This window comes from Meleagris gallopavo, chromosome 22, assembly GCF_000146605.3.
Source record: "Meleagris gallopavo isolate NT-WF06-2002-E0010 breed Aviagen turkey brand Nicholas breeding stock chromosome 22, Turkey_5.1, whole genome shotgun sequence".
Lineage (NCBI taxonomy): Eukaryota > Metazoa > Chordata > Aves > Galliformes > Phasianidae > Meleagris > Meleagris gallopavo.
In genome coordinates, this window is record NC_015032.2 from 2,748,408 (window position 1) to 2,771,607 (window position 23,200).

General features: G+C 51.2%; 1 protein-coding gene and 1 long non-coding RNA gene across 3 annotated transcripts; one reads left to right on the forward strand and one right to left on the reverse strand.

Moving 5' to 3' along the window:
- The first annotated feature begins 4,318 nt into the window (after positions 1-4,318).
- LOC116217378 lies at positions 4,319-23,200 on the forward strand. The gene is made up of 3 exons (XR_004161837.1): positions 4,319-4,407; positions 16,134-16,307; positions 20,127-23,200. It is a non-coding gene; the product is annotated as an uncharacterized LOC116217378 (long non-coding RNA).
- R3HDML (R3H domain containing like) lies at positions 4,430-11,939 on the reverse strand. 2 transcript variants are annotated; one of them, XM_019622151.2, is made up of 6 exons: positions 8,901-11,939; positions 7,965-8,265; positions 6,811-6,929; positions 6,573-6,705; positions 5,612-5,727; positions 4,430-5,534 (listed from the first exon to the last, which is right to left on the reverse strand). In XM_019622151.2, exons 2-6 carry the CDS (start codon positions 8,223-8,225, stop codon positions 5,402-5,404), a joined length of 762 nt encoding a protein of 253 aa, XP_019477696.1. In that variant the 5' UTR covers positions 8,226-8,265; positions 8,901-11,939; the 3' UTR covers positions 4,430-5,401. The 2 variants fall into 2 exon arrangements, with proteins under 2 accessions (XP_019477696.1, XP_019477695.1); XM_019622150.1 differs by lacking the exon at positions 8,901-11,939 and having other exon boundaries at positions 7,965-8,722.

The following is a 23,200-nucleotide window of genomic DNA, read 5'->3' on the forward strand; positions in this document are numbered from 1 at the left end:
TTTTTTTTTTGCAGCATTTTGCCATGTTCTAACCCTGACACTTCCAGACACTCACTGTGCTCCACAAACCCTCTCTGCCCTATGAACTACCCCAGCACTTCTGGCCCTGCTCCTGCTGCAAATAGAACCATACAGTAGTGCTTCTGTTCTCTTTGCCTCATAGAAAATACTGTCATGTTCTCAAGCAAAGCTGAGGACAAGGTGTGCTGCTGCCCTGGAGCAGAGGAAGTGGCACTTCTTGGTGTGCTGGGAGCATCCCCAGCTCTGCTGTGCCCAGAGGAACTCCACCAGGCTCCAGCAAACAGCTCTCTAGATCCAACCAGGGCAGCTAATTGATCATCCCTTTTCCTTCTTCCCACTGCTTGCTGCAAGATCCTGCTTAGCTGCTTCTGGTCCCTATAAATGCCCCCCCCAGCACCAACATTACGGCCACCAGAAGCCAAAAGCTGTCCCAGCTTCCAGCAGACCCTGCAGCCCTCATGCAATGGACAAGAAATAAACAGAGGTATTGAGAAGTAGCTGACGTGAGTTAAGGGGGAAAACGCTCACTTTGAGTTGTATCTAATGGAAGCTTATGAAAAATGAAATCCATTTTGCAGTGAAAAGTAGTTACTTCACAGGGAAAAGCAAAAATATTTAGAAATTCTGCCTGCTTTTCTGTTCTTCAGCAGAAATTATTCACCACATCTGACCGAAATGCCTGAGCAGCTCTGACGTCTCGCATTTTTCAGCTGGTTTCCAAAGCAGCTTTGCTGAGCTCGCCCCAATTATGCGCTGCTGCCTGCTGAAACCACCAGGGCAAGGCATCCCTGGTGCTGCCAGCTGCTCCCAAAGTATGCTGGAGCGGTGCTGGCCATGCTGGGGTTCAGGGCAATTGCCCTGGTTGCTGCAGTCTCATCAGGAGGAGGATAAAAGCAGAGAGAAGAGCAGCTGCATCCTGAGCACGCCCACATCCCTCTCTCTGTCCTGCAGCCCCTGGCGGGTGCTAGTGAGGATGCTGAACATGCCCCCGCCCCGCCAGCCCTTCCTCCACCTCTATTTGGATAACTTTTTCACCCGTTTAGTTTATGAGGACTCCCCTCCTTCTGCCAACAGTCTGAGTCTCCTCTTGCTGCAGCCTGGGAGGCCTGTCTTTCTCTTTTATTATTATTTTTCTATCTCCCCCTCGCGAGGCCCCAGCTCGGCAGCCCGGCCCCAGGACAGACGTGTGAGCTGTGCCTGCATGGAGCACGCCTTTATTTGTGCACCGAAACACATGGGGAGAGGTGCAGGTGGGATGTGCAGCCATCCTTCCCAAGCTGCCCTGCAGCGCCCGGCTCACCCCATGGCCATCCCTCAGTCCGGTCCACAGCACAGTTCACACTGGCAATGTGTACGTGCCCATGCTTGAGATCACCAATGTACCAAGGCTGGCAAACAGCTGCTTGCCCAGAGCAAGAAGCAAACGGATGTCACAGCTTAATTGTAACTGATCCAACAGTTTGTTCAGCTCTTTGAGGATCAGCAGTCTGCAGGGGCCATCTCACTGCAGAAATGTGGATGGCTCTATTCTGCAGGGCAGGTGACAATCCGGTTTGGGGACACTCAGACCTGCCACCTCACACTGTGCTGTCACATCCCACGGCTGTGACATCCATGTCCTTTGTGCCTCCCCTTCTGCTGAAATGAGCATCAGCATCCCATTCCACTGTGACCCCAGGGGCAGAGCCCCTTTCTCTCCCATGGGTACCCAGCCTTTGTTTCTCTCACTCACAGCCTTCATTGTATGTCTCCTCGCACACTGCCAAAGCGGCACCAGCTGGACACATCATCACCAGCTGCACCAACTAGACAGAAAGCTGAGCATTTTTCTGAGCCTGCTTTTATTTGAGAGCTCCCACCCTGCTGCTGGCTCCTGTAGGACGACAGCAGCCCCAGAGCTCCTGCATGCTGAGGATTTACAAAGACATTAGCAACATGGCAAAAATGAGTAAAGCAAAGGGCTTCACAGATTACATTTCTTCTGTTCTCTGTAGTTCTCCATACCATGCTCAGCCCAGTTCAACCCAGGGATGCAATTCCATTGAGATGGGGCATGGACCACTGAACTGCTGATGAGCAATGTGCCACCGTGGAGCTGTGTGTCAAGATGGGAGCATTCTGAACCAAAAAACAAAGCAGTCTGGAAAGTCCTGAACGAAACGTCCTCCCCCCCATCCCCCTTAATGAGCTCCAGCACGGGACTGAGTTAGGGCTGTCCCTGGAGCAGGGATATCCCCAGTCTTCCCTTTGGAGATAAAGGGAGCAAGGCTAAGCATTCTCAGGCCTGGAACCAGAGGCACCAGCACCCAAAACATGGCCATGAGCAACTCATGGGCAGGTGGCCTGGGAGAACTGCAAGGCCTTTTGAGGCTTCTGCTGCAGCACATCAGGCAGCTGGAGCACAAGCTGGTGGGGCTGTGTGCTTGGGATGGGGCAAGGGAGAAGAGGAGCAGAATGCCAAATTAGACCAAGGAGAGGCATGGTGGTGTGATGGAGAGGCATAGAGATGTGATGGAAAGTTGCGGGGATGTGGTAGAGAGTCACAAGGAAGTGCTAAGAGAGCCACAGAGATGTGATAAGAGAACAGTGGAGATGCGACAGAGAGCACCATAACTATGAGACCTCATGTGCTGGGCCCCTGCTCTGCACCCTGGGGTCTGGGATTCCCAGGTCACACAGGTCTGTACCAGCCCTGGCCCCTAAACTCCCAGAGAAGCTGCAGCACAGGTGCTTTTGAATGCAGTGGGTAACAGCAGAGTGATGACAACCTTGGCAGGGGGTTCTCTCCCCTGGTGTCCACTTGCATTTGGCACGTGGCAGTTGGCAGTTGGCATCCAGCCCACCAATTGAGAGCAGCAACCTGGGGCTGCCCTGGCACCCGGGGCAGAGCGTGCTGCCTGGTGCCTTGCACCACAGAGCCTCGAGGCTGCCATTTGCTCAGGCACTAAAATCCCCTCTGGGAGCCCTCCTCAGCATCACCCCAATCCATCCCCTTGCACCGGCCAGTAGCACTGGTGGGCACCGTCCCTGCTCCCACAGCCAGGGCACACTGCAGAACACACAGCCTTTGCCTCCAGGCTGGCTCTGTGACCTGGGGCAGCACACCAACTGCTTGCAGACTGCACGACTTGTGCCAGAACCCTCTCCCTATCCAATGCAAGCAGCCCCTCTGCAAGCAAGTCAGCCTCGCTCTGCTCCCTCCAGCACCTTCCTTCTTCCTTCTTCCTTCACCCGGCAGAGTGAAAGAAAATATATATATACCTCTATCTATACATACAAACAAGAAAAAAGAACCCTTTTTCTGCCTCCGTCGCAGACTTTGCATGTGGTGGAGCAGTGGGTGGTGGGGCATTGGGGCCGGGTGCCGCCGTCCCCTGGCAGCTCCGCTCCCCGCGAGCAGCCGGGCGGCAGCGCGGGCGGTGGATCGCTGTACTCACCATATGGAGCCTCCATCTTAGCGCTTAGCTGGGTGCTTACATTGACCATGTCTCGCCGGGTACCGCTATGGGGACTTGGGGCGAAAAGCAGAGGAAGTGTAGGAATAAAAAATAAAAATAAAAAAAGTAAAATAAATAAATGAAAATGTATTTCTAAGGAACTAGGTGAAGGCAGGAGAGAGTGCGGAGAGGCAGGGCGAGAAAACCTGCCTCTCTTGTTATCTTATTGATTCGCTTAATCAGGGCTAATGTGGGTGGAGATGTTAAATAGTAACCAAGCTCTTATGGAAACCAATCTGCAAGGTGCTGTCGCTGTAGCTATAGTAACTGCTGCCAAGCTAGAAACTCAAACATGGCTTTTACTGTACTCTTTCGGGGCTCCTGCTTCCAGCCGGTGCCAAGGCTGGGGCAGCAGAGGCTGGGGTTTGCTGCGGGGAGGACGGGATGAGCTGTGGTATTGCTGTGCCTGGACACTGAGAGGTTTGTAGTCACTGAATGCGATGGAGAAGAAAGGCAGGCAGCAGGTGAAACCACGTGGCCCCTGGCTGGGGATGAGCTGAGCTGGTCTGGTGTGTGCTGGGGTACAGCCCAGCCAAGGGACAGGACTCGGGGCTTGTCCTCTCACTGCAAAACCAGGGGGTCACTTAGGGATGTGTAGCAGTGGGATGCAGGGTCGTACTCAGAGCACAAGGCTGGCGTGGGACATTTCCACCTCCCTCCCCATCTCCACTCCCTGAATTCTTCCCCCTGCACTCTCTGTTTCTGATGGTGTCTTTGCATGATAATCTGTTTGTGCTTAGGGAGCAGCGGCGCAAACTGGCTGCATTTGTGGGGTTTGTGGGGGGACCTGCAATGGCCTGCGGTGACCCGGACACAGGTCACCTGGACATCTGTGTTCCCTGCTGGACTGCACAACCAGAAGGATGCCTGATGACCTCCTGCTCGCCAGGTGTGTAGATGCAGACCCCAGATTGGGGCAGATCCCTGCAGAGAGGTTTAAGGGGCTTCCATGGGGGAGCACGCTGCTTGGTGTCTTTCCTCCTGAGATGCACTCTGCAGGAGCAGGGCTGTCTGAGCTCACCAGCATGCCCACCTTGACCTGTCCCTGCCAGTCTAGAGGCATTGCTCTGCCCCCCAGCAGCCCGGGCTGTGTCTGAGCCCCATTGTTTTCTCTATGCCAGACTAAAGACCTTCACAGCAGTGTGGGAAAGGCAAGTCTGGAAGAAATCCAAGCCACTGGCAGATGCGGGTAGGTGGTGGCACCTTGGAGGTCCCTTCCTGCCCCATCTCTTGCCAGTCCCAGCACTGTGGATAGGGCACAGTCCTGAGCCATAACCCTCTGGCATTTTAGCACCAGTGTCCCTGCAGTGCCCGGTGTCACAGCATTGCTGGCTTCTCCCACACGATGGAGCAAAGTGCTCAGCATCTCACATGCTTGCAGCCCTGCTGAGGGCTCCTGGACATTTCTGATATTTGGGGTTACCCCAAAACACAGCACATAGCTCCATGTCACAAGGAAGGACAGACACGAGCACTTGGGTCTCCAGACTGCTTTATTTGGGTGGGGGGGCAGATCTGGGGGGGCACATGCAGGGATGGCACACTGGGTTCCGGTCGCTTGTCCCAAAGGGACAGTTTGGTCACTGCATGGCTCCCACCCAGCCCTGCACAGCAGGGCCTCGCCAGCCCCGTGTGCCCCCAGCACCCGCAGTGCCCCCTAGGTATGAAGCAGCTGCAGACGGCAGCGGTCCCAGGGGCTGTCCAAAAAGAACCCCCAGAGTGGCAGCACTGGGGCCAAAGCAGGCTCTGTGTCCTGCCTAAAGCCTAAAGCAGCACAGGGAGGGCTGGGCTGGGGGGGACAAAAGCATCGTGGTGCCATAAATAATCCTGTTGCCCCTGTCCCCATGGGGTGCAGCAGGGGGACGTGGAGCACTGCCGCCGTCCTAAAACCAGCTCACTTGATTGGATTTGAGTCCTGTGAAACACATGTTGTTGGAGCAGACCCCTCCGTAGGCGGGTGGGCAGGCTGAGCATGGCCTCCCTATCTTGTACGGTGCTTCCCCGATCCAGTTGCCCCTGGGAAGAGAGGAGAGGAGAAGGAGCATCGCCCCTTGCACAGCCCCAAGCACGGCCGGCTGCCCGCGCCCACTTACTTGATGGCGTAGTTGCAGACGAGCAGGACGGCGCGGCGCCACGTGCTGCCCCAAACATGGACGTTGCTGCAGGCCTGTAGGGCGCAGCCCAGCCTGTTGGAGGAGGCCCACACCATCTGTGTGGGACACAGCATGGTCAGCCCCGCTGGGTCTGGGAGGCAAATTCAAGCTGGCCCAAAGCGCCCAGGTGCGGTGCCATGCCCACCCCAGCGCTGCTCAAACACCCACTTCTCGATGTCCCTTTTCTGTGCTGCAGCGTGCTGTGATGCACTGTCTGAGTTAAAGGAGCAGCCAAGTCTGGGTCATGTCTCCAGCTCACCCAATCGCATCCCCAGAGCTGTCCCTGAAGCGCTGCCAGCCTGGACACAGGGAGGTGAAACCCCTCCCGAGGAGACCCGAAGGAGAAAGGCCCCTCCTAAAGCCGCTGGAGGCTGTTTCTCCCTATAAACATGCATTTTGCACATTTGTGGCCCAGACAGCCCCGGGCACAGCTGTGCTCCAGACACTCGTGCAAACACCAGAGGGGTCGGCCCGAGGCAGGGGGGCAGCGGGAGGCTTCCAGCTCTGGCTGGAGGTGCTGTGGGATGAAGGGGGGCATTCATGGGGCCAGGCAGTGCTAAAAAGCCACTCTGTCATGCAGGAGATGATTCATGGCCAGCCAAGGCGGGAAGGGGCTGTTTGTTTTTTTTCTCTTCGCAGCCTCTGAGGTGTTAGTGGGATAATGAGGAGAAACAGAGGGAAAAATGCTCTTGGACCAATCTGCCGGGATCGATCCAGAGGGAAGCAAGATCCCAGGCCTGAGTGTGTGCAGGGAGCAGAGCTGCAGCCCCAAGTGCCATGAGGTCCGGTGTGCGTTTGCCCTGGGGAATCTCATCCTCTTCCACAGGACTGCAGTGCAGATGCCCACCCACTCTAATTAGGGACTCAGACCTCCTGCTTAGCGGGGAGCCAGGGCTCTCACCTGAGTGTAGTGGCTGCAGACAGAGCCGCTGCACTTGGAGGGACAGCGGGGGTTGCACTCACGGGGATGCGGGAAGGAGTAGTGCTGCTGCTCGTGGTGCCACGACCTCACCATGTCCACCACGGAGCGGTACCTGCCATGGGAAGGCTGTGGTGTCATCAGGCATCCCACTGCATGAACACTGTGCCCGCGTCTAAAAGCTGAACGTGGGGGGACCCGGCTCCCCACCCTCTCTTACCTGCCCGAGTGGATGGAGAGGTTCTGCCCCACGTATTTCATCAGCTGGGGGGGGCCATGCTCCCACACGCACCGTGCAGCCCACGCCTCCGCCGCCCTGGCCAGCCGCTCATCCCACACCTGGCAGGGGAAAGGGGAAGGGCAGGAGAGGGTTGGCCTGCTGGGGGGAGGCAAGAGGAGAAATCCGCTCCTTGTGTTCAGAGGGACACCGCGGAGCTGCTCCTGTTCTGCTGCTGGGACAGCTGCTTCCTTCATGCATTATTTAAAGCTTCCTCACCCATCCTGAAGTACGTGGGGAATGAGCCTCAGCCATGCCCGGGAGAGTTATTTGGCAGGCAGGCACTTAGGATGCTCTGGGTGTCTGGCACAGAGCTTGCAGGCAGGAATGCCTCTCTGTGGCTGCTGGTTGTTTTTTTTGTTTGTTTGTTTGTTTTGTTTTGTTTTTTAATGAGATGCTACAAGGAAAGATTCACAGGGATGTGTCCTTCTGCTCATATCTCTCAAAAGATCTGGATATTAAGCTGTGGGCAGCAAATCCTTAAGGCACAGAAGAGTTTTGCCCCAGCAGCACAGTGAGGAGATGAAGGAGGACAAGCTGATGGTGAAGGTGTTCCTTCCTGGAATGGGATGCTGGTGACCCTCTCACTGGAGTGTATTTGTCCCTGGACCAGCAGCTGTGCCAGCTCTGCAGGTCAGGGGCTCCTGAAGCACATCCTGGAGGCATGGAAGCTCCAGGAGATCTCAGGAACTCATGGCCCATGCTAGAGGAAGGGTGGGCGCGCTGGGGTGCTTCAGGCTGCTAGGAGCTGGTCCAGACCCACCCACATGCCCGAGGGCACTGCAGGGATGCCAGCAGCTCTGCTCTCTGCTGCAGGGTCTCCCGGGACACCTGCAGACACGAGTGAGGCCGGTAGCTCCCTGCACTGCTGGGACAGTGGGAAAACCCCACTTCCAGCCCTGGGGCAGAGAGATAAGGGACCCACATCTGCCCCAGCTTTAATATGGCATGCAGCGGGCACACCCAGCATCCACTCCCACCTCTCTCCTGGAGGAAAGCTCTGGGCATGCAGCGCTCTGTCCCACACCTGGGATGCATAATATCTCCAGGACAGGCACTGAGCCTCAACACAACGGGCACGGGCAATGCACACTCACCATGTACTCCATGTTGGCAGCGGGGGGGGACACCTGCGCCCGCACCTGGTTATGGTAGTCCAGGATGGCATTCATGTCACGGGGGGACAGGTACCGGCGGCGGCGGCTCCGGGGCATCCCTGCACCTGGAGCTGGACCCGTCCTTGTGCTGCTAGGAAGGGACAGGAGCTCGGTGGCGTTGGGCAGCACCAAGGAGCTGGACTCGTGGGCCAGCCAGCAGAGCATGCTGGTGAAGCAGAGGTGCAAGTGCAGCAGCGGCATTGCAGCGTGGATCTCCCGTCCCTTCTCCTGGAGCGTGGTGCTGGAAGAGAAAACATGACCTGCACTGCTTCGCTTTGCATTGCTCATGCAAATCCCATTGCTCCAAACAAGAAGGAACTGATAGAATTGTAGAATATTCCAAGTTGGAAGGGACCCAGAAGGATCATCAAGCCCAACTCCTATAGCTTCCTTTGTCCTTTTCAAAATAAGTGTTTTAAATGAAGCTCTGATAACCTGTAGCTCCTGCTGGCTTGGCACAGTAACACTGTGAGCAGCAGGGAGATGTCTGCGGAATTCCTTCTCTTGTTTCTTTTAAGAGACATCAGTGCAGGATCTGTCCCAGTTTTCATCTATCCCACCTACCTGCTGCACAGAGCTCCCGAGGGGCACAGTGAGAGCCTGCCCCGTCCCCCCACAACATTTGTATGGTGAGAAAACCCCCAGAACAAAACAGAAAGCACAGATACAAACAAACAAACAAACAAAACAAAACAACAAAACAAAACAAGAAAACAAACAATTCAGCAAGTTTTAAAACAGAAAGAAATCCTATTGAGTCCCTCTCTTGGGGGAAAGAAAAATAAACCACCACAAAACCAGGATAAAAAATAAAAAGGGAAACGCTGGAATCTGCTCATCCTTCAGCCATCGCATCCCCGCTCTCACCCCACATACCTGAAGCAAGGAGCCGAGCGCAGCCGAGCCCGGCACCGCGCGGGGCCAACCTCTGCAAACAACCTGCACTGGACACGTGTGCCAGAGATTTAACCCAGGCGAGGCGGGCAGCCCACGGCAGCGTGACGCAGAAACTGCATCCTAACTCGTCCCCCCGGGAACGTGCTGAGGTTTGGGGAGAGCTCTGCCGGGCGGTTTATAGCCGGCTCTCGGTGCACGCCTCTTGCACACGCAGCCGCTGCTGAGCCCCACGCGCTGCTGGAGGGAGAAGCCAGCACAGCTCTGCTGGTGCTCTGGCAGGCAGGAAAGCTGCTCGTTTCAGTGGTGTTTGTTGTTGTTGTTGTTTGTTATGAGATAGCTACAAGGAAAGATTTCCTGCGATGTGCCCCCCTGCTCACATCCCCCATTGGGTCTGGATGGGGAGCGATGGTCAGGAAACCCCGCAGGCACAGAGGGGTTCTGCCCCAGCAGAGCAATGAGGGGACCAGGGGAGACCCTGGTGTTGTGCAAGCTGATGGCAGAAGTGTGCCTTCCTGGGGTGGGATGCTGCTCACCTGTCACTGGGGTGCATGTGTCCCTCTGGCAGCTGTCCTGCACGGACCATTCTGCAGCAGCAGGTGTGTTTTCCTACAGCATCCTGAGCATTGTTCCCAAAGGCTGACAGAGTGATCACTGGCTGCCAAAGTGACTCCTCACCCCAGTGCTGGGTGGAAGTGACCCTGGGGTTGCTGCAGCCGCTGGCTGCACTGAGACCACTGTGTACTGGGGGGAAGCTGCTGCTCAGGCAGGAGAAATGGGTAAGAAAAAGATGCTTGCAGGGACCATTGTTTGGTGGCTGTTGTGCTTGTTCACAGCAACATTGGATCCCTGCAATGCAGGATGCTCTAAGCCTTCCCAACGCAGATGCAAACCGCCCATAACCACAGTGGCAGGGCAGGAAGGCAAGAAGCCTGGCACAGTCTGAGCATCCCCAGCAACCACACTGTAACCCTAGGGACACGGGGACTTGAGGAGCACCACAGCCACATGTGGAGTGGGAATAGCACCCCAGCACAGAGGTGTGCTTACCAGTGCAGCCTCTCCTTGCTCTGGGACTCTGCTGGAATATTCTCCTGTGCACATTTTTGCCTCTGCTCAAGTTTTTGTGGAATTTGCTCTCCTGTGGGGTGGTGGGAGATATATGCTGGAGGAATGTTCCAACCTGCACCCTATGGAGCCAACCTCTGCATCTGACAGCAACTAGCCTAAGAAAGGCATTAGGGCTACTTTATGGGGAGGCTTTCTCAGTGATTTATTACTTCACAAAAGACAGAGCCCTGCATAGCGAATGCTCATGCAATGCCATGGGCTGCAAAGCTGTGCATTTGAGGAAATAGCTCTTGTTTCCCTGATTTGATGTGCATTGGTGCAATGGCCTGGGAAGGTGGACCTGCTGTACTCCTGCTGTTGTGCAGGAGCTGAACTGCAAGCAGCCCTGCTTGGGGACAACAGGGGGTTTGCCCTGAGCGCAGAGAGAAAGTGCTGCTTAATCAGCACTCTGCGAGACAATCCGAATTCCAGGAACTGGAGGGGTTTGTGTCCCTGCCAGGCGTAATATCCTGCAGCCCAGACTGGCCTGGCTGCCAAAGCACACGGCATCTGTGGAGAGCAGTGTGCGGGGAGCCAAGAAGCACACGCATTCAGCTGGAGGCAGCAGCAGTGCCGGCAAACTCGTTTTAATGTGCATCAAGGGAAAGAAAAGAGATAAATCACTGGGTTTGCTGTCTCGGCAAGGATGCGCACCGGCAATTTTAGGGCTGATGCGCATAGCAGGGCTCCTCAGGCACGTCCAAGTGTCCCAGGGCTGTGGCTCTGGGAATCCTCCAGCAGCCACATGTAGAGGTAGCAGTGGGGCCACCTCCATGCAGGATGGAGTAGGGTGAGGCTGGGGCTGAGACCTGCCTGGCACCCCTGGGCTCAGAGGAGGGCAATGCAGGGAAGTGGTTCTGCTCTTCACCAGAAAAGCGGCAGCAAAGCAAGGCTGCCCTGGTGCTGACCCTGGCAGAACAGGAAGAAGGACTTTGACAGCTTCTTGCATTTCCAGAGCCATGCAGTGGTCAAACACATCAGAAGCCAGCTTCTTCCTCCTGGGTCATGGAAAGGAGTTTTCCTTCTGACTTAGAGGTTGGAAGATTTGATCTCCATATTTTACATGATAAGAAAACCCAAGCTGATCTCTCACACTTTTATTTGTGAACTTTAGAAGGGAACACACAGCTAAACTGTCACCTAAGTGTTTTCTTCAGGACTGACATTTTAAAAATGGCTCCTCCAAAGCATCCCTATTGTCATTTCCTCTGGCAGGGAGATGTCAGCATCCTGGTAATGCCCAGACCATGCTCCTCAGTTCCTCCAGGCTTTTGTGAAGCCAAGATTTCACACTGAATTGGTCAGCGTGCCCCCTATCTAAGACAGAGATAGATCCCAAAGCCTTAGGACTTCAAAGCTGTCCTTATGGTTAATTAGGAGCATCTCCTTAGAATGTTGGGTCCTTTTGAACCGGGCTGAACCCTGAAGGAGGGGTGCAGAAGGCAACAATCCAGCTGTGGAATGAATTCCCAGCTGCCCTTCATGGCCAGAACACAGGCACATCACACTGGGATGGGCTTCCACCAGGCAGGTGAGGGAAAGGCTGTTCAAATAGTCTACCCAGACTTCAGCAAATTTTTGATACTGTCTTCCACAGCATTCTCCTGGGGAAGCTGGCAGCCCATGCCTGGCACAGATACATTCTTTGCAGGGTAGAAAACTGACTGGAGGAATGAGCCCAGAGAGTGGTGGTGAATGGAGTTAAATCCAACAGGTCACCAGTGGTGTTCCCCAAGAGCTGGTATTGTAGCCAGCCCTGTTTAATATCTTTATTGATGATCTGGATGAGGGAATTGAGTGTACCTTCAGTAAAGAGGTGCAGGTGGCACCGAGAGGGGGAAAGTGTTGATCCACCCGAAGGCTCCACAGAGGGACCTGGGCAGGCTGATTTCTGGGCTGAGGCCAACAGGATGAAGTTCAACAAGACCAAGTGTTGGGTCCTGCACTTTGGTCACAACAACCCCACACATTGCTACAGGCTTGGGGCAGGTGGCTGGAAAGCTGTGTGGAAGAAATGGACCTGGGGATGTTGGTCAGCACTCGGCTGAACGTGAGCCAGCAGTGTGCCTGGGTGGCCAAGAAGACCAACAGCATCCTGATGTGTATCAGAAACAGCACAGCCAGCAGGACAGGGAGGTGATCATCCCCTGTGCTCAGCTCTGGTGGGGCCGCACCTCGAGTGCTGTGCTCAGCTGTGGGCCCCTCACTGCCACACAGACATCGGGGCCTGGAGCGTGTCCAGAATGGGGCAATGGGGCTGTGAGGGGTCTGAGCACAGTGGGGACTGATGGGGAGCAGCTGAGGGAACTGGGATGGTTCAGTCTGGAGAAAAGGAGGCTCAGGGGAGACCTTATTGCTGTCTGCAACTCCCTGAAGGAGGTTGTGTGAGGTGGGGGTCAGCCTCTGCTCCCCAGTAACTGTGATGGAATGAGAGATGATGGCTTTAAGTTGTGCCAGGGGAGGCTGAGGTTGGGAATTGGGAAAAACTTCTCAGGAAGAGTGGTGATGCAGTGGCACAGCTGCCCAGGGAGGTGGTGGAGTCACCATGACTGGGGGTGTTTAGGAAAAGGGTAGATGTGGCATTGATGACACAGTGGGCAGTATTGGTGGTAGGTGAACTGCTGGACTAGATCATGGAGGTCTTTTCCAACTGTAATGATTCTGTGATTTTATGATTCTCCATCAGATATAAAATTTGATAGGTACTGAATCCCTCTGCCTGTTATCTGAGTATACAGAGCACAGAACAAACCATCCCACTGCAATGCCATTTACAGGAAGCAGAGAACGCTTGAAGCAAGACAGCCCATGTGCATTTACCAGAGCTTGTGGGGTGATGTATTAACAGCTCAGGAGTCTTTGTGGAGTAAAGTGCAAACCACTTCTTTGGGGCATTGAGGCAGTGGTGTCCCAGTACCCTTCACCAAAGCGCACACCCTTAGGCTAACAGGATCTGAAGTGATCTCTTCCCTAAATAGGGAGGTTACAGAAACCACCTCCCAGTGAAACCTGGAGCCAAGGTTCCCCCATGCCACGAAGATGGAGCTGGGGAGCTCTGCCAGCCCCAGGGAATAATTGGGGCCTTTGAAAGGTGAGAAATGTTTCCACAGGCTCTAGAAATAAATGTCTCTGAAGTTGAACACTGCGGACGGTAGTTTCTTGCAAAGGTGTAGTTTACAGTAACTGTGCTAAGTTTAGAAATCCACTTACCAGACTGTGCGGATGCTGCTCTCAGCACCACTCAAAAGATAGTTAATTTGCTGTGGATGCCATCAGTCTTGCAAACACAACAGGGGGTATTTCTGTGCAGTGTTTCAATGCGCTTGTTGCTTGGTGTCTGCATGCTCAGCTGTTGGGCTCAGTGGTAGGAAACACATTGGCCCTTTTGTGTAGCCACAATATTCAGCCTCTGTCCCATGATACTGGTGCAAGTGTCCTGGTGGGAGCTCCCCATCCCCTGCCACTATCGGACCCTCCATAGCATGAGCATTTTCTGCTGTTTTCCCCCCAGTGTCTGGTGGCCATGCCACAGCATGGTGTGCCTCCCCCAGCCCCACTGCCTGCAGCTGCTGCACCAATGCTGGGCATGGAAGTATGGGTTGAGCAGCAGCTCCTAGTGCCAGCAGTGCTGCTGTTGGGGGCTACAGTGACTCAGCCCCCAAGGCCCACACCCAGTGAATTCAGGATACCCTGGCAGCCTCACTGTGTAATTTTCTTGCTTGGACAGGTGTATGCCACAACTTGATTGAAGCCCCTGTGTACTCAGCTTGTGCAATTTTTTCTTTCCAAGACCAAAATTAAGATAGAAACGGAGCACCTGGCACTGGCTCACAGGCAGGTTTCTTGGGACTGCACAGGGAGATCTGTTCCTGTTGCTCCTCTGCTGGATTGTCCCTGTGCCCTGGTGGCCCTTGCACCCACCGCCTCTACCCATACATTGAGACCAAGCTGCTCCCAGGGCAGTGGGATTGCTGTGATACCTGCCTGCTTCTGGCACTGAAGATGAATCCACTCCCAGCTATTTTTGCCCACTTTTACTGTACCTGAGCACCTGGAGTCTCCCTGGCTTGTGCCAGCAGGATGGGTGCAGCCTGACGGCCACCTGCTATTGCCAGCCCTCCACTCTCCCATAAAGATTGACTGTGAATCTTTGCCAAGAAATCTCCCTTTTCTCATGGGGCTTCCAAGCTTTCCCACGTCCAGATGGTTGGAGCTGAGCCATCAGATTTCTGCCTGCCTAGACAAGAGATTTCTCAGGTTCAACTGCAGAGGCATAGATGTTTGCAAGGACCGTTTTGCTCAAAGCAGGACAATGGTTGGGAAAGCAGAAAATGAAGGAGGAAATGATCCTTTCTGCTTTATTTCCTTAGTCCTCAACACCTGATGCTGCCATGCTGCCCTGCAAATACAGCTTGGGCAGCTTCTGCCCTGGCGGCCAGGACTGTGATGGCAGTGATGGGGCAGCCCAGGCATCAGCTGCTCCTCCTCTCTCTTGGTCTTCGGTTTATTAACAAAACGTGCACACTGGGGGCTCATGTGCACTTAGCTGGCCAAAAAGCAACCTCCTGCTTTTTGAATTGCTGTGTAATAACCCAAGGCCGAGCCAAGCACATATGTGAGGTATACAGGAATGGAAATCAGAGCTCTCATCCAAAGCATTTGTGGGGAGATGCGGAGACAGGAGCTCTAAGTGACATGAGTCTTAACTAAACACATCCAAAATGGGAAGGATGCATTCCATGTCTCTGCCAGCATGGATCTATCCTCCTTGGGGTCTCTTCTCCTCTGATCAGGGGACACATGGACATGGAAACCCCAGAAAACCCCGGTACTGAGGTTAAATACCTCGCATGGGATGCCCTGGGCATTGGCAGCTGCATTGAGCCCCCACTCCCAGTGTCAGGCTTTGAAGTACAAAATGCTGCACATGGGCAGATTCCTGCAGTTCATCAGCTGTTCTGGGTGTCACTCAGGAGTGGAACAAAGGTTTGTGCCTTATGCCATCGCACCTTGTGCGTGTGGCCTTGTCTGTGCCAGGAGCTGGGGAGGCTGCTGGGTCTTGGACTCTATGCAACTTTGTCCTCCCTCTCAAACAAAACCACATGCAAGTGACCATGGCACAGCCAGCTCTGCTGCTAAAGTGGTACTGCTGAGCTGGCTCTTTGTCATATGAGGCAAAGAGCTCAGAGCCAAATGTGTCCTCATGCAGGAGTTTGTGCTTCTCTGCAACCCGGGACAAATACAAGGGTGGCAGTGCCGCTGGGAATGGAGCCAAGGGAAAGGCACCCTGGGGCTTCCATCTTGTCTCCATTACAGTCTCAGAGCTTCCTCTTCTGTTTGCCTACAGCCTCTGCTTGTCTCCAGCTTGTCTTCACATGACTAAAGGACAGAAGCGTGGCATTGCCCCAGGCCTGTGGCAGAGCATGGGGCTCAGTCACCAGTAGCTGGGTTTGGGCTGCAGAAAGGAGCCTCACTGCACACCTCTGCAGCTTTGTTATCTACCACTCCTCTCATTCTTTTTTCCCCTTCTCTTTGTTCTTATTTAAGCTGGCATTTTAGTGCTGTACTGATCAGAGAGCACCTTTGGGGTGCTCACAGCAGAGCCCTGTTTCCAAACTAGACACCTCAAGACATCAGAAAGTAGAACTTTACCAATTCATGCTAGTTTTATATGATTTTCTGTCTTATGACACCAAGGGCTTGCAGAGCTCACCACCAAAACTTGCAGTGACATGTGGGAGACATGATGTGCTCTCAGCCTCTGTGAGGAGCAGCTGATGCTAATCTGGAGTAACCAGGCTAAGAGGCTTCAAACAGCACCAGCAGCACTAGGAGCAGGGCTGCTCTTCTTCTTCTCTGCTGTGTGTGCAAGGATACTCTCTCTGCCCCATCCAGCAGCTGAAGGAGATGTCTGTGTGAATTTAGCGTGTGCAGAGGGCAAAGCCTCCTGGCCGTGGTGCTTTGTGTCTGTCCACCTCCTGAAGTGGTTCAGCAAACCACTGAGGCTCCGTGCCCGCTGGCTGCTCTGGCCATCCCACACAGATGACTGTTGAGGTGATGAGGAACCTTAATTGCCTCTGACAAATATTTACCTGTTTTCCTAAGTTTACAGAAACCTCGTTCCAGCCACAGCTTTGAAGCAGAACTCAAAGCCGCAGTGATGTTGATGTCCCTGAGGATGAGCACAAGGAATGCTGCTGCAGGACAGGACCCACGCTGCTCATGGCACCCGGCACAGTGCATCCTCTGCCTGGGTCCTGCTTCCTTCTCAACACCAGGGTAAGAATGGTTACACCAGTTCTTTGGAACCTGTGTTAAAGAAATGGCCTGTAGAGGCGTTTTTAAGGCAGGATGCACTTCTTGTGTGTTTATTCCTAGTTCTGAATTGTGTCAATAGAGATTGGGTTGAGTTGCACTTCTGTGCTGGGTTCATGTTTAAGAAGTGTAGCTTCTTTGAACTGTACAAACAAACACTTCTGAAAAGAATCCTACTGCTTTAAGTGAAGCTGGTAAATGCTTGGATTTAAAGTACCAGGATTTGGCTATAATCTTATTCTTTACAGATATTAAAGCTAGGAGGAAAAACATGCTGGAAAGCTGTTTATTCTGAGAACAAGCTGAGACCTAGCAGCTGCTTCTCTGCATGCAGGAGGCATCTCTCAGTGGGGCTGAGCACCTTCCACACCTTCACCCCACCCTGGTGAGGAGCAGACTGGGCCCCAGTGTTCAGGGAGTTGCTCTGTGTTTGGTGGACTGGGATGGGCATCTTCAGTGAGAGCAGCCAGTTTCTGTCACTCGTATCAGGAAACTGGGCCAGAGTGAGTCAGTGATTGCTCTGCTAACATCTCATGCCTGCTAGTAGGATGCCATCAGATGCATTAGGGAAGCTGCAAGGATCACGCCAATCTCTGCACAGCAAGGCAGGCTGAGCTGCACACCACAGACAGGCAAGCACTTGAAAACTCCAGCAGATGCTAAAGGGAAGAGCCCTGTTTGGGAAAACCAGGGGTAAATCATAACTTGGAGTCTGGATTCTGGTATGGCTCTGGCTTCTCCATCAGGCAAGTGCATTCTGTGTGATGTCACTACCATCCCAATCCCAACGATTACTCAGTGCTTCATGCTAATGCTTACTGTCCTTCTACTCTCTTGTCTTTTGGACACCATCTGTGGCTGACTGTCACACAAACCTGCAGCTTTTGGGCAAACTCAATTCCCCTTCTGATGAAGGCTGGGATGTGGGACAGCCCACTGTGTAAGAGCACGAATGAGATGAGCAGGAGGTGCTCAGTTTGGTTAGCATAGGGAATAGATAAGGAACCAAACAAATAATTTGCTATATATATACATATTAATGTAAACAACGGAGATTATGACAATTCTCAGTCCGCTGACTTGTCAACGTACACTTTGATTTTTTTTTTTGTTGGTAATTATTATTTTTATCTATAGAACATTACTGTAGGGATTATTTTCAGGGTAAATTGAAATTTTCAGGGCACATTTCCAGCTGACACTTATATAATTAACCAAACCAGTAAAGCACAGATTAAATATTATGTATGTATATTTTTTAGCTTTGCATTTAATATCTGTAATTATATATCTGACTAAAATAGCCACAGGTTAGCCATAGGTTTGTTGTGCCAGTTATCCAGTCAAGAAAGTGGAACTGGGAGCTGTGGTCCCTGCAGTTAATCAACACAAAGTCAGGTCTAAATTTTACATCTGAATGTAAATATATGAGCTAAAAATGCACTAGTGAAGTTTGAAAAGTTCATATTTGTGAATTTGAATAAGTATAGGCCGTTTTCTTCCTGTATTTGACCAGTTCCAGTAAACTGTAGCTTCTTCCTTTAAAAAAGCAATAATAAAATGCAGCTGGCCTTGCTCAGTAGCTCAGGGGCCACCCTCAAAGGACTTCATGAAAAGTGTTGTGAGTTTTCCATGATGTTTAATCTGTGATTGATAATTACAGAAAGCAAATATATAGAAACAATAAATAACACTTCTCACGTGTGACAAGCAGAAATATGAACCTGACTGGACAGGAGTTGCTTACCAGTAACTGTTTCTTTGAGTGCCATCCATCAAATGTGCAGGGGTAAAAAAATAAAAAAATAATAAAAAATAAATGCACAGCATCTACCACCGAAAGCTGACACAGTGAGAACAAATTAACTCACGTATGCAGGTGTCTGGGAGCAAGGATTTTCTTTGGCAAACACAAAAGGCGAGCATCACGTGCTGTGCAAAAAGGTGAATGCAGCCTAGGTCAAGTATCACCACGAGGTCAGGTAAGATTAGAATGACAAAGAGCACTTTATGCACAAATGCACATATAGTTAATCACACGCACATTTTAGGTGCAATCTCATCCCCATTTTGTCTATGAATGGGCTGTTGAATTCTCACTGTAGAAAGAATACTTCACGCCTTTGTCAGCTCTGCTTATTCTTAAGCTCTTCAGACAGTTATTATCCCTTTCTATAACATCTCTGAAAGAAATTCAGGAAGTGGGAAAACATATCTGCTTCCATTTCCTACACAGGATATGGAAATACAGAGGTTAAGGAACTTGCCCATGGCTGTGGAGGGAGGTTGTCAGAGCTACAAATTAAAACCAGATTCTCTGAATCCATGCTCGGGCCACGGTCATCAGACCATTCTCTTCCATAAATTCAAACCTGTCATTAGTCTGCTCTGTTGAAATCTGTCTGTGCAGAGAAAGAAATATAAATATTTTTAGCAGTAGGTATTAATTTGTAGCACTAGTCGAGTTTGTGCCACTGAAAACTGAATTGGTTCTTTATTACATTTTGCCCCGTATCCCCAAATATTTTGATCTTTGGATATAACCACCAAATATGCTGAAAATTCCCTTCAGCTAAGATCATTCCCTTTCTATTCATTTGAACAGAGTTTGAAGGGAGATGTGTGACCTGTGGAAGCTTTAATGCTGGGTCTGGAGGTAGTGAAGTCTGTATGGAAATTACCTAGGGCTGATTTCCGTAACTTTTTCCAAAATGTCTGGGGTTTCAAGACTGGGGAAGACCTTTCACATTTATTTGAGCAGCCACACAGGTTGTGAATTAGCATTTTCTCTCTTCTGTCTCTTGATTTAACTTTTTCTTGATTTAGCTTTTGTCTAGTAAATAATGCAGCACCTGCTCGCAGGTGAGAAGCCCTTGGTTCTACAGAACAATGATGATGCTCTCATGAAGAGCATCCCTCGCCACCAGAGGCAGGCAGGATCCAGGTCATTGTGATGGGAAGCTGCTGCAGCTCTGTCCTGGCTGTCTTTCAAAGGCATCACTGACACACAAGGGAACAAAGCATACTTTTTTAAGCTGACAGTGAATAGAGGAGGCTGAAGAGTTCAAAGCACTGGAGTTGAAGGATGGTGTCTCAGCGAAGGGCCAAAACTATCTTCAACTTCAAGCTTAATCTTCTATTAGACAAAGAAAATACAGCACAAATTATGCTTATGTAGCACCTCTCATGCAAACATCCCAGCACACTTAACAATCAAATTCAAACACAATCAATCATGGAGATGTGAGCAGCGTTCACCAAGGAAAACAGAGCAAGCAAGGCTTGGAAAGAATGAGTGGCACAGCCACTGAAAGCACATGGCTTCCAAATGGTTTGCATTTGTGTGCACTAAGTGGTGTGGGGATGGTGGCAGATACCACTATGTTGTAGATATTGGTAGACATTGCACTGAGATAGGAGAGCAAGCTGGAAAGAGAGGTCTCCCAGATCCAAATGAGGGATCTCTAGAGGGGTACCTCAGACCCATCAAGTGTGTGAGCACTGGCAGTGTGCTCTGAGGGGCACCTGCTGCCCTCATCTCCTCCGGACTCCAAGTGAGGAGGAACTGCAATCCTACCCATGTGTTGCTGCCTCCATGGTGAAGAGACTCAGCCACGTCCACAGGTGAGTTGTGGTGAGCACCAGCATGATCCCTGGTCCAGATGCCTGGTGAGTGCTCCTTGGAGCACAACCTCCCTGAATTACATTAGACAAATCAACCTTATCTGTATTTCTTTTTTTTTTCTTTTTTTTTGAGGTATAACTTTTTTTTTTTTCCTCTAGGCAATTTTTTAACTGTTGCTAAAGAGTTGTTGCCATAGAAAGATGCCTAGAGGTCCTATTTATCAAATTCAAGAGACCTAAACTGATTGAGCTGTTGTTGAGAAGTTTGTTCAGTCTTTTTGGTATTACTCCACATCAAACTGCCAAACCTTTAACAGTTTATTCCTCAGTGTTGATCAGCTCAGTTGGAACCACTAGGACACTTGTGACGCTGAAGCTCCCATTGGGCTTTATAAAATGGCTGGAACACTAAACCCCATTAACTTGCTCTGTGGTTGGCTTGAAGGCGTAATTAACTTTTCAGTAACAATCTTACCTGCTTGTAACATGTAAACCCAATGTGAGAAGGAAATGCTTGTGAATGGGGCCTCATGCATGTACCTGTGAGGCTGTAATGCTACCGTGGCACATTGAGATCCGCTTACTCAGCATGGAGGTGACAGCAGATCGCAGTGCTACAGCAAGAGTCTGAGGAAAACTTCACTGACTTGCAAGAAGGTCTGAATTTCTCCACGTCTTATTTTAAGTGCCTGAATTAGGCATATATGTGCCTTAGGCTCCTGGCAAGAGCTGCTATAGGTTACAATCTCTTTCCACTTACTGAGATTAGGGTGTGTTTCCAGATGAGAGTTCTCAACTCTGCAGAAGGTACCCATGCTGCAGTCTTGCATCTGCAAGCCAGATTTGCTTGCAGTCATGGTGATTAACAGAATTGCCAGAATTAGATGAATTTTTAAAGTAATAAATTGTTTAAACTAGTAAGAGAACAGTTTTGTGTTCTTGCTCCGATGAATATTGAAACACTGGATAAATCATGGAACTTTATGACCAGGAAAGATTCCTTCCCAAAGTTTCCACAGCTCAGGAGTGAAAATGTTCTTCCAAGGCGTTTTGAAATTCACTTCAAACCTCTGCTCAGGTTGCTGTGATGTCTATGTTGCATATCCAAGTAAGCCCTAAGCTTTGGGTGACTGGGCATGCAGGGACAATGCTTATCAACCACCCTAAAGCAAAATGTAATTTTTCAGTGAAAAAGAAATTGTTTGGAGCCTTGGTTCAAATTAAACTTCTTGTTCAACTAGAAAATAACAACAACAATAACAAAAAACCCCCACCATTTAATCTTCATTGAATGGGCTGGAAAATTTCAGCTTGAGTCTGCACTTGGTAAGCTTAAGAAAAAAGGTATGAAGGAAGAGAAGGACAGCCAGATCTGCTGTACCTAAACAACTCCATTTAGTGTTGTTTATACCTGACACAAATTGACTTGTTATCTGTGAGGACTCTTTGGGAACCTTCTACAGTCCCTATAGAATAAATCCTCTTCCCTGGTTATGTGTAAAAGCATTTTCTACTGTTTTAAAATGCCTAAATCCTACTTCTCTGCCTTTTTAATAAGGGAGCTACAGATCGGCTCCTCAAAAGGACTGGTGCATGTAGCAGCAAATACATGGCATGAAACTAGAGATTCACTCTAAATCTGCAGGACACCTGGAACCCAGTTGAGCTTTGCTCACTGCATTTGTTGGAATACATGATTTATAGAGATAATCCTCAGACATTTCAAGCTGAGCCGAAGACAGACAAATTTCCAGCCCATGCCATCAATTCCCTTCATCTGGAACAGGTGCCAAGCTTACAAAATCTTCCTGCAATGTGGTAGACACCACGGTATGCTTCATTAGCAACCAACCAAGCAACTTGCCATCTCTAGCTCACAGGCATTGAAAACAATCTGGAGATCAGAGACTCAAACCTGGGAAGCAAAGAAGGAAAAGTTTCAAAGGCAGCTGGACTCCCCCAGGAGGGGATTTAGGCAGACAATGCTGGACTCTGTAAAACCTGCTCTCAGACCCTGTTATACTCACTCATTTGAGTGAACGCAGCTGCCTGTCGTCTCTAATTCAGGGGTACAATGCTGTGGCTAGAAGTGCTAGGCATGGTCATGGCAGTCCTATTAAAAACAACATATAATAAATCGCCAAATGCCATTTACCCTGGATAACCCTCTTAGCTGAAACTATCCGTACGTACTAAAGTTGCTTGTGCATCAGTCGACTTTGATGTATCCTTTTGCTCTTTCAGCCCAGATGTTGTCATAGATTTGCTGATGATGACTGCAAAAAAAAAAACCAAAAAACAAACACAGAACTTTTAAATGCTCTCTGGCAAGAAACACTTTCCAATCCTGTCTCAGATGGGGTCTGGTTTCCCCTCAGAACATTTTTATTACTGAGACCATTCAGATGAATAAAAGGGCCTTGTTCATTTAGCAATTTCTCTGCTGATTTTTTATTTTTCGTATTTTAAGTTAAATGACAGCAGCAGCAGTTCAACAGACAAAGTAAGTCTCAGACACTGTAATGACAGCAGAATTGCCTGGGCACCACTGCTCTCAGCTGCAAACACGGGTGGCACAGAAGTAAGAGCTCCAGGAATACCCTCTCTGTCTGTTTTAAGGCCCAGAAAAAGGTTCAGAAGTGGAGCAGTGAGGGCAGCCCGCCTCCTGCATGGTGTGTGGTTGTGAGGCTCTGCACAGCTGTTGTGCTCAGTGCTGTGCTCAGCTGTGGGCCCCTCACTGCCACACACACATGGGGGCCTGGAGCGTGTCCAGAATGGGGCAACGGGGCTGTGAGGGGTCTGAGCACAGTGGGGACTGATGGGGAGCAGCTGAGGGAACTGGGATGGTTCAGTCTGGAGAAGATGAGGCTCAGGGGAGACCTTGTTGCTGTCCGCAACTCCCTGAAGGAGGCTGTGTGAGGTGGGGATCGGCCTCTGCTCCCCAGTAACTGTGATAGAATGAGAGGTGATGGCTTTAAGTTGTGCAAGGAGAGGTTCAGGTTGGAAATAAGGAAGAATTTATTCTCAGAAAGAGAGGTGATGCAGTGGCACAGACTGCCCAGGGAGGTGTTGGAGACGCCGTCCCTGGAGGCGTTGAATTACGGCACTTTGGGCCGTGGCTTGCTCAGCGCGGCTCTCCCGCTGCACTCCGTGACCTCGGCGCTCTCTTCTAATCTCAATGACCCCGAGCTAACGTGCCCCCTCAACGCTTTAACGCGGCGGTCCGGCAGGAG